Consider the following 14,676-nt stretch of genomic DNA (forward strand, 5'->3'; position numbering starts at 1 on the left):
ATAGCACTGAACCAGGGTAGTTAAAGTGGTCTCAAACTGGATTATTTATGCAGTGTTTTGGACTGAAATCTTTGGTATCACTACATGCATGGAATAAAGGAACCATTCTGTTTCTCCATGTTCTGTTCTGACAGCCTGGAGAAGATAAGGTTAAGAGGTGATATGATAGCCCTGTTTAAATATTTGAAAGGATGTAATATTGAGGAGGGAGCAAGCTTGTTTTCTGCTGCTCCAGAGAACAGGACCCAGAACAATGGATGCAAGCTACAGGAAAAGAGATTCCACCTGAACATTAGGAAGAACTTCCTGACAGTAAGGGCTGTTTGACAGTGGAACACACTCCCTCAGAGTGTAGTGGAGTCTCCTTCCTTGGAGGTCTTTAAGCAGAGGCTAGATGGCCATCTGTCGGGGATGCTTTGATTTGGATTTCCTGCATGGCAGGGGGTTGGACTGGATGGCCAGTGCGGTCTCTTCCAACTCTATGATTCTATCATTCTGTATGAGTAGCCTTTTGTCCTGAGTACAAATTCGTCATCAGTACTATTAAGTGTATTGGCACTCCCATGTGTTTAAGAGTGTTCCATAGCTTTTCATAAGTCTATGCAGTCAAAGGTTTTGCTGTAGTCAATAAAATACATATTGATTTTCTTTTGGAATTCCCACAGCCGGGATGGCAGGAGGGAAGACAAGCTACTGAACAGAAGGGCAAACAGCTACTGGGCAGTATCAGTTGTGATGGGTGACACAGATGTTGAAAAACAGCAGTGAGACCATAGAAAACACATGTTAGCACTGTATACAGGGAGGCAAAGGTGACTCTCCTCACGTAACCCTTCACCAAGAAAACCCAAAGATTAGACAATCCAGGTGAATCATGGACAGGTCCAAGAAGTTAAACACCAAACATGGGAAGACCAGTAGTAGAAAGAATTAAAAAAGCAAATGCTATACAAAGCAACCTTACACATACTGTAGGAACATGGAACATAAGAAGCATGAGCCGGGGGAGCTAGACATATTTAAAAAGGAAAAGAAAGAAAGAAATGGAACAAATGAACATAGCGGTACTGGGAATAAGTGAGCTAAAATGAACAGGATTGGGCCACTTTAACTCGGGCAACTATAGTGTTCTACTCAGGGACTGAAAAGACATGAAGAAATGGGGTGGCCTTCATACTAAGAAAAGATGTGGCAAAAGCAGTACATGGGTACAATGCAAAATCAAACTGAATAATCTCAATAAGACTCCACACAATATCTAAAAATATCACCATAGTTCAAGTATGCACACTAACCACAGATGCAGAGGAGGAAAAAAATTGGGACATTCTATGAAGAAGTCCAGGAAAAATTTGACAACACACCATTGCAGGATGTCAAACTGATCATAGGAGACTGGAATGCCAAAGTAGAAAGCAAAGAAGAATAAAAAACAGTAGGCAAATATGGATTAGGGAAAAGAAACAAAGCAGGTGAGCGTCTAACAGATTTTTGTGAGGCCAACAATCTATTAATTGCAAACACATTTTGTATACAAGAAAGAAGGCTATACACAGGGACATCACTGGACGGCCATCACAAAAACCAAATAGATTACTATCTTTACTAATGTAATATTAAATTGCTTTTAATTTAATTGTGTTTTTCTCCAATATAATCATTGGCTTAACTGTGCTTTAATATTATTATTTTTAGATCATTCTTAAAAAAAGTTAATTCTGGTGTGAACCACTTAGAATCCCAGTTTTGGGAATAAGGTGGCATAAAACCAAATAAAGAAATAATATAAATTGTGGGATGGGGAAAGTGAGGTCTGCAAGCAGCCCTCAAACTGTACTTCTGTGGGCCTTAAGGCCCTCAGCAGTCCCCAAAGCCTAAAAAACCCCTACCAATTCACATGATTTTTTTTGCCCCATCTCTTCAAAACGCATAAAGGCCACATACACATACACCAATCTGGCTTCTTCCATCCTCCAGAAACTCATCCCACTCCCAGCCTGTTTTTAAGCGAAACACTGGCTGAAAATGACTCTGCACTTTAACCAAATAGAACAAAGGGCACTTTTATAGCACTCACCTGATTAACTCTTACCTGTAACATTTCAACTGTTGACTCCTGGTACTTCTTTTCAAGCTCACCAATTAGGATGTCAAGATGGGAAATCTCTGCAGACAATTCATTTGCCTCTGCCTTCTTTTTCTCAGCCTCTGCTTCCAGTTCTTCCAGCTGGACTAACAGGAGTTGCTCTTCCTTCTCGAGAACCTGGCGCAGTTGCTGAAATTCCGAAACTAGATCCTTCCTTTCGTTTTTTATCTTGCTCTGATTGAGAGAAACACCAGCAGTGGAAACCATTAAGGAGTGCTTTCACATCAGAGGGACTGCACAGCCACCTCTAAGTCCTTCCTTTTTTGTCCAATCTATTCCAAACTTTCCATTATTGGCAAGTAATTGTGTCCTGAATATGTACAATAGCTTTGTTTCAGGATGGGAAACATGGGATTAATCACATGTTATTGAACGGCAATGTCTATTTTCTCTGACAATGTGTAATCTGGCTAGGGTTATCAGGAGTTGATGTATAAGAATTCCTGGAGGACTGTATGCTCCCCTGCTTTAGGGAATGGTGCCAATGGCATCAGACTGATGCACAGATTTACTATCTAAATGCCATTTATTGGCAGACTCTTCATTTCTCTGACAACCCAGATCACAGTGGCTGGCCGACCTCTAAAGCAAAACACAAGGCAAGGTAGACAGTCCCTCCTGAAAGTGAGCAATTGCTGCAAAAAGAGGGAATGAGAGTGAAAGGCAAACTGATGCATTTCAAATGTCTGGATGCTGCTAGTCGTTGCCTAGGCTGGCAGTACAGTGTTGCAAGTCCCTGCATTGGGAAACAATGACTTATCTAAAAGCAATCTCATATATGCCACTTCCTAACCTCACAAAACCAGAGCTTGGGGAAGTTTCTTTTTTTTGACAACAACTCCCAAAATTACCTAGCCACTATGGCCACTGGTACCAACCTGTCTAAACAGAGTGCTCCCCTTACGGCACTGAAACCTAGATTGAAAAACTGCAACTCAGCAACTGAGTTAGATGATCTTAGACAAGTCACTCCCTCTAGAGCCCAGGTTCTAGATGCCCACAAAAGACAGACAAACAGACAGTGTTCACTGGACAGTCAATGAAGTGTTGTTTACTTTCCACCACATGGCCACCTTCCGATTATGAAAGCACTTACCAAAAGATCCTCATTTGACTTGGCTGAATCTCGTTTTACACATCAATGCACACTCCACTTGTGGTGTGTGTTGTGTGTGTTGTGTGGATAGAGAAGGCTAAATATTTTCTTTTGAAAACTACTGGGAGAAGGGTTAAATGGAAAGTTCGTTTTCCGTACAAAACGCTATCTATATATGTATGTCTGTATGTATGTGAGGGGAAAATAAACGTTTCTTTTTTGAAAAAAACAGTTCAGGGCATGATTAAGACTGGAGCCAGAGGGGACAAGGAACAAAAAAATGTCTTATTCCGTACACCCACTCCCACACCGACCACACCTTACTGTACATATGTGTGTTGTGACAGGGAGGGAAAATAGAACCTTGAATGAAAAATAGTAGTAAAGGATTACAAAACGCACATTACATATATATGTGGTTGTGTGTGTGTGAGCTGAGAGCGATGGAGGGTGGGGCATAATAAATACTAACCACTAGTATTTCACACACACATATCTTGTAGGGTATTTGTGTGTTTTGTGTGAAACTTTTCTGTTCATTTTCCTCTGATTTCCCTTACTAATCCTTTTCATTACATTCTTCAGAGAAATATTATCTAATTTTATTTTTTTTAATGCTTTTACGAAAAAATATTTATTTTCCACTCAGATTTTAAAAGCCTTCTCTGCTATATTGGTGGGGGCTGGGACTATTTTATTTATTTCTTTCACCTTTCTTTCTTTTCCACAAACTTTTCCTTCTAGAGGAGGTGGTTCAGGGGAAAAAAAAACTTTATTAAGGCGTTATGGGCTTCATTTAAATTGCTTGTAGTGAGCCTTTTTAAAACATATTTGTTAAAAGTGTGCTTGTGTGTGGTGTGGATTTATAAACTACCGACACCAGCTTTTTTAACTCACTTATTTCTTTTTATTGATACTTTAGACCTAGCGACTCCGCCTTTTTTAACTCGGCCTTTTAAACTCCCGCCTTTTATGATATTCTTTAGTTTGGCCCCTTTTGCGGGAGCTTGAAAAATGGCCCGGCCCAGTTGATTGCCCTTTTCCCGCCTTTTCCCTCCCAGTCTCTCCTCAAATTGTAACGTCAAAGGCGGAGGCATAGCTGAAGCAGAGCACCTCTCTTCAAATAAATCCATATCTATATGTGTATGGATTCCATTATTCTATATAAAGATATTGAATTACTACTTATTAAATTATATAAAATATGGCTTACATTTACATTTTGAGGTTGCTCATCTGATAACGATATAGCTCTGGATAACATCTTCTCTACATTTTATATAAAATTGGGATTACATATTTCACATTTTAAGGGTGCTCATATATATATGGATTACCTATTTCACATTTCTAGAGAGGTGATCTGAATCTCTCTCTGTCTGTTCTATTCTATCTATCTATCTATCCACCTATTGCAACCCCCTCTGCGTCAATTGCCAAGAGAAGAAAGCCTTGTGATAGGGATGTAGTTTCATTTCAGAGGGTGCAAAACATCTCACAACCCCCTTGAGGAAACTTACCAAGAAAGCCATGAGAAGGAGAATTTTAAAGGAGAAAGTTAAAGAGAGCACCTTAAAAAGGGGTGAAATAGATATAATAGCTGAGAGATCTGGTTTTTATAAATTATTATATTAACATGATGTATATATAAAATATGGATTACCTATGTCAACATTTTAGAGGGTGCCATATTATGTGGTGTACTATGTATCCATATAATATGGCAACCCCCCTCGAGAAACTTGCCAGGACAGCCCGGTGATCGGATGTCCCTTTGCAACGAAGAGAACTAGCTAAAGAGGAGAAGCTGTAATCCAATATTTTATATATATAGATATATATATATTATATATATTATCACACACAACACACCACACACACCACACATACATATTATATAATCCTAACACACATATATACCCCACCTCATATATACAATTGTTACATATAATATATCTGTACCACACACACATAATACACACATATATAGAATATAGAATAGTTGTATTATCCCCACACACACATACACACACACATATATCGCACATCGACACCTAATATCTGGTTTTAATTATTATTTTCTCTCTTCTCTAGCTATATATATATCTAATCCTGGATTACCTATTACACATTTAGTGAGTTACTCTCAGCTAGATAGATAGGATAGATAGATAGCATGGACCGTCCTGCTTCTGACACTAGCTATGGCAAATCCCCCTCTGAGGCACTGGCATAGGGATTTGTAACTTTCCAAAGGTAAATAGCCAAAGCGGGCACCCTCTACATGTGAAACTATGTAATTCATATATATACCCACACACACACACCACACACCACCCCACACACACACACGTGGCCCCTGTTATACGTGGGGTTTGGTTCCAGATCCCTCGTGTATAACCAATCCGGGTATGCTCAAGCCTATTAAATATAAGACAAGCAAAATGGTTGTCCCTTATAAAAATGGAAATCACGCTTAAATTTATACTTTTTTTGGCATATTTTCAAAACCGTGTATGCTTGAATTTGTCTAAAAAAATCCGTGTATACAAAGGGTCCGACTGCTGTGTGTATATTATATATATGGTAATATTATTATATACATTATTATATATATAAAAATCTGAAATTGGCTATTTCACATTTTCGAGGGTGCTCACATACACACACATACATTACAATGGATTTACATTATTCATCTATGAGACCAGCCATGGCAACAACCCCGCTCTAACGAAAGAGCGCCCCCTCTAAAATGTGAAATATGTAATCCATATTACACACCCACAGGCAACATACACACACACTGGATTACACATCAACAATTTTAGAGGGTGCCTACCTATGTATATGGCACACAATTATATATATATATATATATATAATATATATATATATATATATATATATCTATGACACCCACCCTCTATATATATATATATATATAATAGATAGATAGATAGATAGATATTTAAACTTTTCGCTTTATCTATACATACAAACACCACACAACACCCTCAGAGCCCCCGGTTTGCCATAAACACACGCGGATTACTTTACTTCACCTTTTAAGGGCTATATCTATTATATATATCACACACACACACACACACCACAATAAACTTCCCACTAAAATGTGAAGTAGTCCTCTGATGCTGTGTGTGTATCTATATATATATAAAGCTAAAGCTAACTATCCACAAATCCACTGGGTCAGGAAAACCCTCATTCTTTAACTTGGTTAAAACCCGACATTCCCTGATAAAAACCTATTGCCCTCACCAGTTTTTATTTTAAAAACAATTACAGTTTTTGTAGTTTTAACCCCCTCTTTTTAAAAGAAACCTCTCTGCTCCCCATGCTACTTATTTGCTGAAATCTCATGCCTCCCGTTTTTATTGTTCTTTTGTGTGTTGTGTTGAAGATTTATGCGCAACGTCTAAGTGAAGTGAAGCTATTCACTGTGTTTTTGTTAGCAAGTTTCATCAGAGGGGTTGCCATTGCTATCCTCTGACGGCTGAGAGCGTGTGACTTGCCCATTTGTCTTACATTTTTATTATGAGGGGTCCTTCAACATACACCATCCAATGGGAGCAAACCATTTTAAGACTCAACCCGTTTGAAATGCTTTTACCACCCTGGCTCCGTACTGTACTAGGAAACCCGGGAATTCCTAGTTTATTGTGGCACCAGAGCTCTTCTAAACAGCGAATGCTAAATGGCTTACAAAACTGTACTTCCCAGGACCACTAACGACTGAGCCAGGCTGTTTTAAAGCGGTCTCAACTGGGTTGTAAGGTTAATTCGCAGTGGTTTTGGAACTCACCATAATGTTACCAAGGCATACGTTTTGAAGGGACATTAGAGTTGTGCCAAGTGAAATACGGGACAGGTCTTTCCTGGTGTTTAATAGTTGTGTAGAAGAGGGCCTTTCAGCAAAAACGTACTGAACTTCACACTTCCACACAACAATTAAAATTATAAATAAAAGCCATCTCCCTTATTGTTGGCATCCTCCAACTATTACCTCACTTTCTCAGAGGCATGCATCCATTCTTAAATTGTGGAAAATGCTGGGAAATGGGGAAAAATCTTATTCCATTAATACATTTTTGTGTGTATTTTTTGGTTTTGCTCATGCATACGTACTATGGGTAGTGGTTTGAGTTTTGGCCTTGGAGAGAGGGTTCGATCCATTCTCAGCCATGGAACCATGGGGTCCTTGGGCAAGTCCCACTCTCTCAGCCTCTGAGGGAAGCAAAGGCACCTCCCTCTATAACCCAGCTATGGTTTCCACTTTCCAGATTATAGCACAACCCTATACTGTATACAGGTTTTATGGCCAGGTTGTTCAGAAGGGGTTACCTTTGCCTTCCCTGAGGCTGCGAGAGTGTGACTGCCCAAGGTCAACCCAGAGGGTTTCCATGCGCACGCAAGCTTTGAATCCTGTCTCCACAGTCCCCAATCTACGCTCAAAACCATTAGGCGAGGGGCTCTCAAAACTTGACATTATTTTCCTGATTTTATAGTGGTGAGAGACGTGTGTGTGGTTTTTGAGTTTGGACTATGACTTTTGAGAGCAGTGTTCAAATCTCAGTTCGGTATTTAAAAAAACACCATGGGGACTTTGGCAAGTCACACTCTTCTCAGCCTCAGAGGGGCAATGGCAAACCCAGCTCTCAAGACACCTGCCAAGAAAACCCATAATCGGTTCGGCTATGACTTGAGGCGCAACAACAACAAAAGCAGAGAAGGTCCAACACACCACTGCAGGAAATAACAGTTGAGTGACCGCTTAACTGCCCTGGCTCAATGTAGGGAATTCTGGGAACTGTCGTTTTGTGGGACACCTTAGGCCTTCTTGCCGAGATAACTCTGTTGCCACCCACTAACTCAAATTGCAGGATCCCCACTAGACTGTGAACCAGGGTAGTTAAAGTATTCTCAAACTGGCTTATTTCTGCAGTGTTTTGGACTGAAATCTTTGGTATCCTACTACATGCATGGAATAAAATTACGTACTTCCCTTTTTAATTCTGGTATTAATAATTAATTATTTAATTCCAACTCTATTTTAATTCCAGAGCCAGTGTGGCACAGTGGTTGAGCGTGGACTACAACTCTGGGGCACCAGGGTTTCAAATTCCCAGCTCAGACATGGCACCCCCATTCTTGGGCAAGTCCCACTATCTCAGCCTCATGGAAGGCAATGCAAACTCTTCTGAATGAATCTGGCCAAGAAATCCCCATTCGTTAGATTTCGTGTGAAAAGAAATGACTTGGAGGTAAACAACAAGCACGGGTGTCACTTGCATCACATCATAATCCTCCATCCTCATCATATATCCCACTTTCTTCAGTTATAGGACTCAAGGCCGGAACAGTAGATTTAAACAATACAATTTAAAACAATACCACCATTAACATGTATAACTATAAAAATCTTAAAAAACCATTTTACAAGTGAAACAATTATGAGTACAAATTGAGTCTATTAAAAATACAAAACTCTTATATTAAATTAATATTTTATTTCAACAGAAGAGCTAGAGAGACACATGCCGCAAATGGATGGAAAAGCAAACAAATTCCAGAATTAGAAGACTGGATTTTGGAAATTATATAATATATGGGATCAGATAATATAGACTAAACACAGATATTAATACTGATTTTCATTGGAAAAACTATAACACGAATGGAATCACTGATCCACTATTAAGACACGAATGGTGTTCCAACTTTTTACTTTAGGTTTGTTTAATGGAATTAGAGCTATTACATTAGCCGGATAGTTGACTGAGCCCCTGGCTAGGATTGCAACTTTGTGTTTGTGCAGCGCATGGTGCAGTAAGCATTAACCACATCCCTATCATGGAGTTCTGGCACGAAGCTAGATTTGTTCAGAGATTTGCCATTGAACTTCCCCTGAGGCCTGAGGAGGAGTGTGACTGCCCTGGGTTGGAGAGAGAATCTATCCTCTTTTAAAAGGTTCACCCTTGGATATCAACTCTTGAGACATAAGGGGATCCTGAACGCCTCGTATATTTCCCTCTGTTTCCCTCTCAATGTGCGTCACCCTTAAACTTTCAAAAAGTCCTGCCAACTCAAGAAGAAAGAAAAAAGGCAGGAAGCGGTGTCTGGCTCCTGAGTGAAACTGCAAATGTTTCTGATAGCATTCAGTTTCACCGAGCACTCCTATTGGTTCCGACATCACCCCTCTTAGTCAATAAGAGTCCACTTCACCCTTGTGATTATATAAATTAAAATGACACTAAGTTCTACTCATTCTCTTTTGTCCCAAGTGGTTGCAACTAACTGGCAAGGCCTTCTCCAAAGAAAAATTAGCTATATAGTGTGGTGTGTTTTGGGACCTATATGGGAGATGAACGGTCTCCTCGCCTTGTAGCTCTAGTCGTCCCCAAACTGTGATCTTGAGTGCTTTTCGACTCCAACTCCCATGAATCCCAGGAACTATTGGCCAACATGGCTGAGGCTTCTGGAAGTGAAGTCCAAATCTTCTTAACAGGTACAGTTTGGGGACCAATGCTTTTAGGTAATAATTGGCTACTTTGGTTACTATTTTTAATTTATTGCAGGGTCAGTTGTTTGCTATCTATGTGAGGGATCTATTTATTCCATAACTGTTTGGAATTGCGGACAAAACCTTCGTACTTAGAGCTTTCTCACAAATCAGCCCCTTTGGATTTGTGGTTGTGTGCCTTCAAGTTATTTCTGACTTATGGTGGACCCTATCATGGGGTTTTCTTGGCAAGATTTGTGCAGAAGAGGTTTGCCATTGACTTCCTCTGAGGCGAGCGAGTGTGACTTGCCTAAATAACTCCCAGTGAGTTTTCAAGGACTGAGCTGCCTTGAGAACTGGACCCTGCTCTCTAGGATTTGTCTATCAAACGACTAAGCTGGGGCCTATTTATTTTATCTACATTCCAGGTGTCATTTGTTTGTTTCTGTGGTTGAATGTACTTATTTTTTCCATACCTGTTTCGGCCTTGGCCACAATATCTTCTCTTACTAGGCCTTCTTTAAAACTCCACCCCTCTGGATTTCATGGATTTCCTTTTGAATAGCAAAACAGTTGAAGTCGATGAATGCCATTACTCTGTTTCTAATCTTAAAGGAATGGGTTGTAACAAAAATAAACCCAGTCGTACCAAGATGTGGTATACAAACACCTGATATTTAATTTCTAATAGAAGCTAAATTCATTATCACCACTTTTACTTTGTCATATCTTCAACACTTAATTTTTTTAAATTCTAATCATTCTATAATTTTATAGGTTTTGTGAGGTAATATTGGTAAGCATTGTAAGCTATGTCTTCCAATATGGGAATTATCAATGCTAAAATTCAAGTTGCCCAGAGGTTCAAATGCTATTTCGTCAAACATGACTGTTCCATCCGAGCTTTTATAGTCACGAAGATTTTTTACATTTTTTTTTTTTTTTTTTTCTTTGCCATCACAAGGATCTATTGTGCTTCCATCCTGAAAATGGTTTTAAGTGGTTGGCATCCGGACAAGCAAGCAAATCACTAATGATTATCACACAAAGGAGGAAGGACAACAATGGATTAAAAGCACATTATGTATGAGAGAAAGGGCGTAGAAAGCAATTTGAGTTTCAGTAGATTGCAGACAATTTCCCTTTGATATAAAACTTTGGAACTAACTTTTTTGCAAAACAACATGCTCAAAACTTCATTTCCACAATGTGCATACACACACATGCTCAGAGCGGGAAGGGCAACCAGGGCGGAAAGTACTTTTACCCCAGGAAGCTATTTAGAGGAGGAGGCCTGAAGTTTCCATTTGCCAAACCCCATTAAAAAACAACACCAAACCACACACACACACTAATAGAGAAAAGTGAGGAAGCGGCTGCGTCCATAACTGCCTAATTTCAGCAAGGGCCTGAAACTCACAGATGCCCCTCCTTGTCCTTTTCCAGGAATATCCTCCATTTTTCTCCTCCTGTACAGGAGGTTATTCCAAAATGTCCTCTCTCTACTTCTCTCACCAGTGTTCATGTTCAGAGGGCAAGAAGAGGAGGAGAGCATCTGTGTGGGAAGAGGTTGTTGTGTTGTCCTCTTAAGAACAAGGCTTGCCTCCCTCCCCTATGCACAACAAAGGCACCAGGGGAAATCTGGGACACAGGGAGCATCTCACAGATGGTTTTCAGATGCAGCATGCCAAACACAACAATGTGTGAATGAACTGAAAAATCAATTTCCAAAAAATGCCTCTTCCCTGATTCATATCACTTTTTGTTTGATTATAAATGGTTGTGCCCATTGTTGTCATAACCAATTGCAAAAATTGTGCCTACTGCTCTAGATGACCCCCGATTCTGACCGTTTACCTTCCATTTTCCCCATGTGATAACTCACAAAGAAGTATTTGAGACTTAAAGGAAAACACACTTTATTTGGGCACAAGCTTTTGTGCAGTCCATGCCATACATTTCAGAGAGCCTAATAAACAAGATATGCCACTAATCATTAACAAAAAAACAACAACCCCACCTTCAATTACAGACTTTAAAACTTAGCATTGCTCCCTCTGAATGCCTGGTTCTTGGTGAGAACACTAACTTCCTGATTGCCAGAAGGAAACACCATGGTTGTGTACAGAAACGAAATCAGTGTGTCCCTGCACTTCTTTACAGGAAGACAAGGGCCAAGGCTGCTCTGCAATCCAGAAAAATCCCGTTCAAGGATGAAGCCACTTGTCCCATCTGCTGGATTCTTTTCAGAGTCCGTGATGATCATCGATTGTGGCACAACTTCTGCCAGGGTTGTATAACCCAGTACTGGCAGGGTCTCCTGGTGATGATTCTGCCCACAATGCAGAAGAAATCCCTTTCTAAGGAAAAAAACCTCCAACACACAGGCACTTGTTAAATATTTGGCATTGCGCCAATCGGGTTTTGGTATGCAGCGAGCCAAAGCAGGAGAGCAGAAGCATTGTGTGAGAAACCACCAGGAGCTCTTACACTCTTCTGTGAAGCGGATCAGGTTTCATTGTGCTGGTTTGTGATAGGTCTCCAGGGTGCCACAAAAAAACAACAGTTTCTTCCAATGGAGGAGGCGCTCAGCTTTACAAGCGGTACTGCAAACGCTAGGGAAAGTTTGGGTTGGGAATGTCAGGGGTTTTTGAGGAGGGGGAAAATGGGGAAACAAGTGAAGGGTGAGGGTGGGGGGCCTTTCAAATTCCCAGGAAGGCCTGGAAGCTATTGTTTCTTAGCACTCTCCCCCAAATGATTTATGGGAGGTTAGATTTATAGCATTTATAGGATTTTCTAAATAGGGGTTGATACTTCAGGGGCTGGGGTTGGTGCTTCAATTTCCCCCTATACTTCAGGGCCTACTGCCTTTTGGGCACACCAATCTTCAAAGCTTATTGCCATAACAGGCAATGCATGTTGGGGCTGGAAAACCATGTTAAGGGGTACCCCGGGTTACGGAATTAATTTCGTTCCGCCGCGCTTTGTAACGAAAATCTTCGTAAGGGACAAGCATAGGCTAGCTAATGGGGAAAAAGCCGCGATTTCGTGCGAAAATAGCGCGAAAAAGCACCAAAAAATTTTTCGTAACCCGAAATAAACCTTCGTACCCCGAACAGTTTTTTTTAAATGGATTTTTTTCGTAACCCGGACATTTCGTAAGTGGCGCCATTCGTATCCCGGGGGGTGGCGGGACCACTGTACTCGGCCTAGGGTTGCCATATACTGCCTGTAGGTGGGGCCCTCCCCCTTTTGGCTGGTGCCGGCCGTTCCCGTCCAGTTCGCGCCAAACCCGGGACTGCACCGCTTGCCAGCCACTCCGCCCCCGCACGCTCCTTCTTGTGGCTGTGGGGTCCTCCAAGCATCGCTGAGGCCCTAGGAAGGTTCTCCGCAGTCCGAGCTTCAGCCATGGAGACGTCCCTCCTGGGCCCCGGGCGAGGCCTACAATAAAAAATTAGGGCTTTTAAAAAAAAAAAAAAGTCCTACATTTGATATGTTGCCTACATTTGTCCGTTGGAGGTCTTCGCTTTATGGCAATCCTCATTAGGCCCCACTATTGGTTTGTATGATGCTGCCTAAACACGGCGTGGTGCCAAGAGGGCCTTTATAACTTAAGCTGTATGCACTGCCATAGAAAGCAAAAATGTGTGATGTACGATGGTGAGGTAAAAAATTCATTTTAACTATGTCATGGGACCCAAAAGTAAGTGGAAAGATGTTGCCTGCGACTTGGGTGGGTGGGTTACATGTGACTGATGAAGGGAGTTGGTATTGGGTATCAGAGAGGAAGTATGCTATACACTGGCTAAGGAAGAGCTATGAGGACTTGCATGTTCATGTGTAGTTGTGCCAAGGATACATGGAACCTAACTTAGGCATTAGAAATGGGCACAAACGTGTGTAGAAAACACTTATTAACTTAACTTCCGGAAGCAGTCCTTGACACAAACAACCGCTTCACAACTACAACGGAAGATGGTTTGGGAAAGTGAAACAGCTGGAATTCCAATACTGTATATCCACAAACTCCAATCACCAAACGTGAGCTGATCATAGACAATTGCTTTTGGCAGACCAATACGTACCGTGCGTACCTCGGTGATCACGAAATACCCAGGTTACTAAATTTCAGTCTACGAAAAAATCCCATAGGCAATCATTGTTCCGGGTATACGAATGTTTTTTCGGGATCCGAAGAAAATTTTTGGTGCTTTTTTTCGGCTTTTCGCAGAAACGCGGCTTTTCCCCCTTTAGCGCCTATGCAATTCGGCTTACGAAGGCTTTTCGGGTTACGAAAGCGGCCGCGGAACGAATTATTTCGTAACCCGAGGCACCACGTATGCTACTGCATTAGCAAAGTGAAGGTCTATTTTTTCTACTCTAGTTGTATCTCATTACTACTATGGCTGCTTACATTTCTATCCTGTTCTCCTCTAAAAAGGGACTCATTTGTTCATTTCCTTTAGCAGCAGACAGTGGGGTTGTGATGAAGGTGAATGGGTGGTGCAATGAAAGTAGGGATTATCACGAATTTTTTGCTTTCTAATTATTCATAAAAGCAGCCACAAAATGACCAAAAAAAACTGGCACCAGCCGTGCCCTGATTTAAATTTATTACTGCTGAAATGTTAGAAAAGCTTGCGGGTTTAAACTACGTGTGGAAGTTTTTGCTCTGTTCTGTTCCTAAAATTCCTGTGGCTAAGAATTTAATATACACCTTTGTATCAGGTTCGCTTGGCAAATTTCAAGATACAGTACGAAACCAAAAGTGATCTGCAACTTGGAAGCCTGTCAACCTTTGTTTTAGATGTTACAGATGTGTATATCCATTTCAGGAGAAAATAGACGCTGTTTGCAGATTCTGAAAAAGAGAGAGAAAGTAAAAACAATCCTTATCATATAAATCAGATT

At 40.8% G+C, this 14,676-nt stretch overlaps 1 protein-coding gene across 3 annotated transcripts in view; it reads right to left on the minus strand.

Moving 5' to 3' along the window:
* Nucleotides 1–458: 458 nt before the first annotated feature.
* Nucleotides 459–14,676, minus strand: part of LOC121924011 (zinc finger protein RFP-like) — a 17,905-nt gene continuing 3,687 nt past the window's right edge. For all 3 annotated transcript variants that reach the window (XM_042455064.1, XM_042455063.1, XM_042455062.1), the window contains 2 exons: nt 2,093–2,320; nt 459–1,395 (listed from right to left, as the gene is read on the minus strand). In XM_042455064.1, the coding sequence (XP_042310998.1) occupies nt 1,330–1,395; nt 2,093–2,320 (294 nt within the window). In that variant the 3' untranslated portion in view covers nt 459–1,329. The remainder of the gene's footprint in view (nt 1,396–2,092; nt 2,321–14,676) is intronic.

This window comes from Sceloporus undulatus, chromosome 2, assembly GCF_019175285.1.
Source record: "Sceloporus undulatus isolate JIND9_A2432 ecotype Alabama chromosome 2, SceUnd_v1.1, whole genome shotgun sequence".
Classification (NCBI taxonomy): domain Eukaryota; kingdom Metazoa; phylum Chordata; class Lepidosauria; order Squamata; family Phrynosomatidae; genus Sceloporus; species Sceloporus undulatus.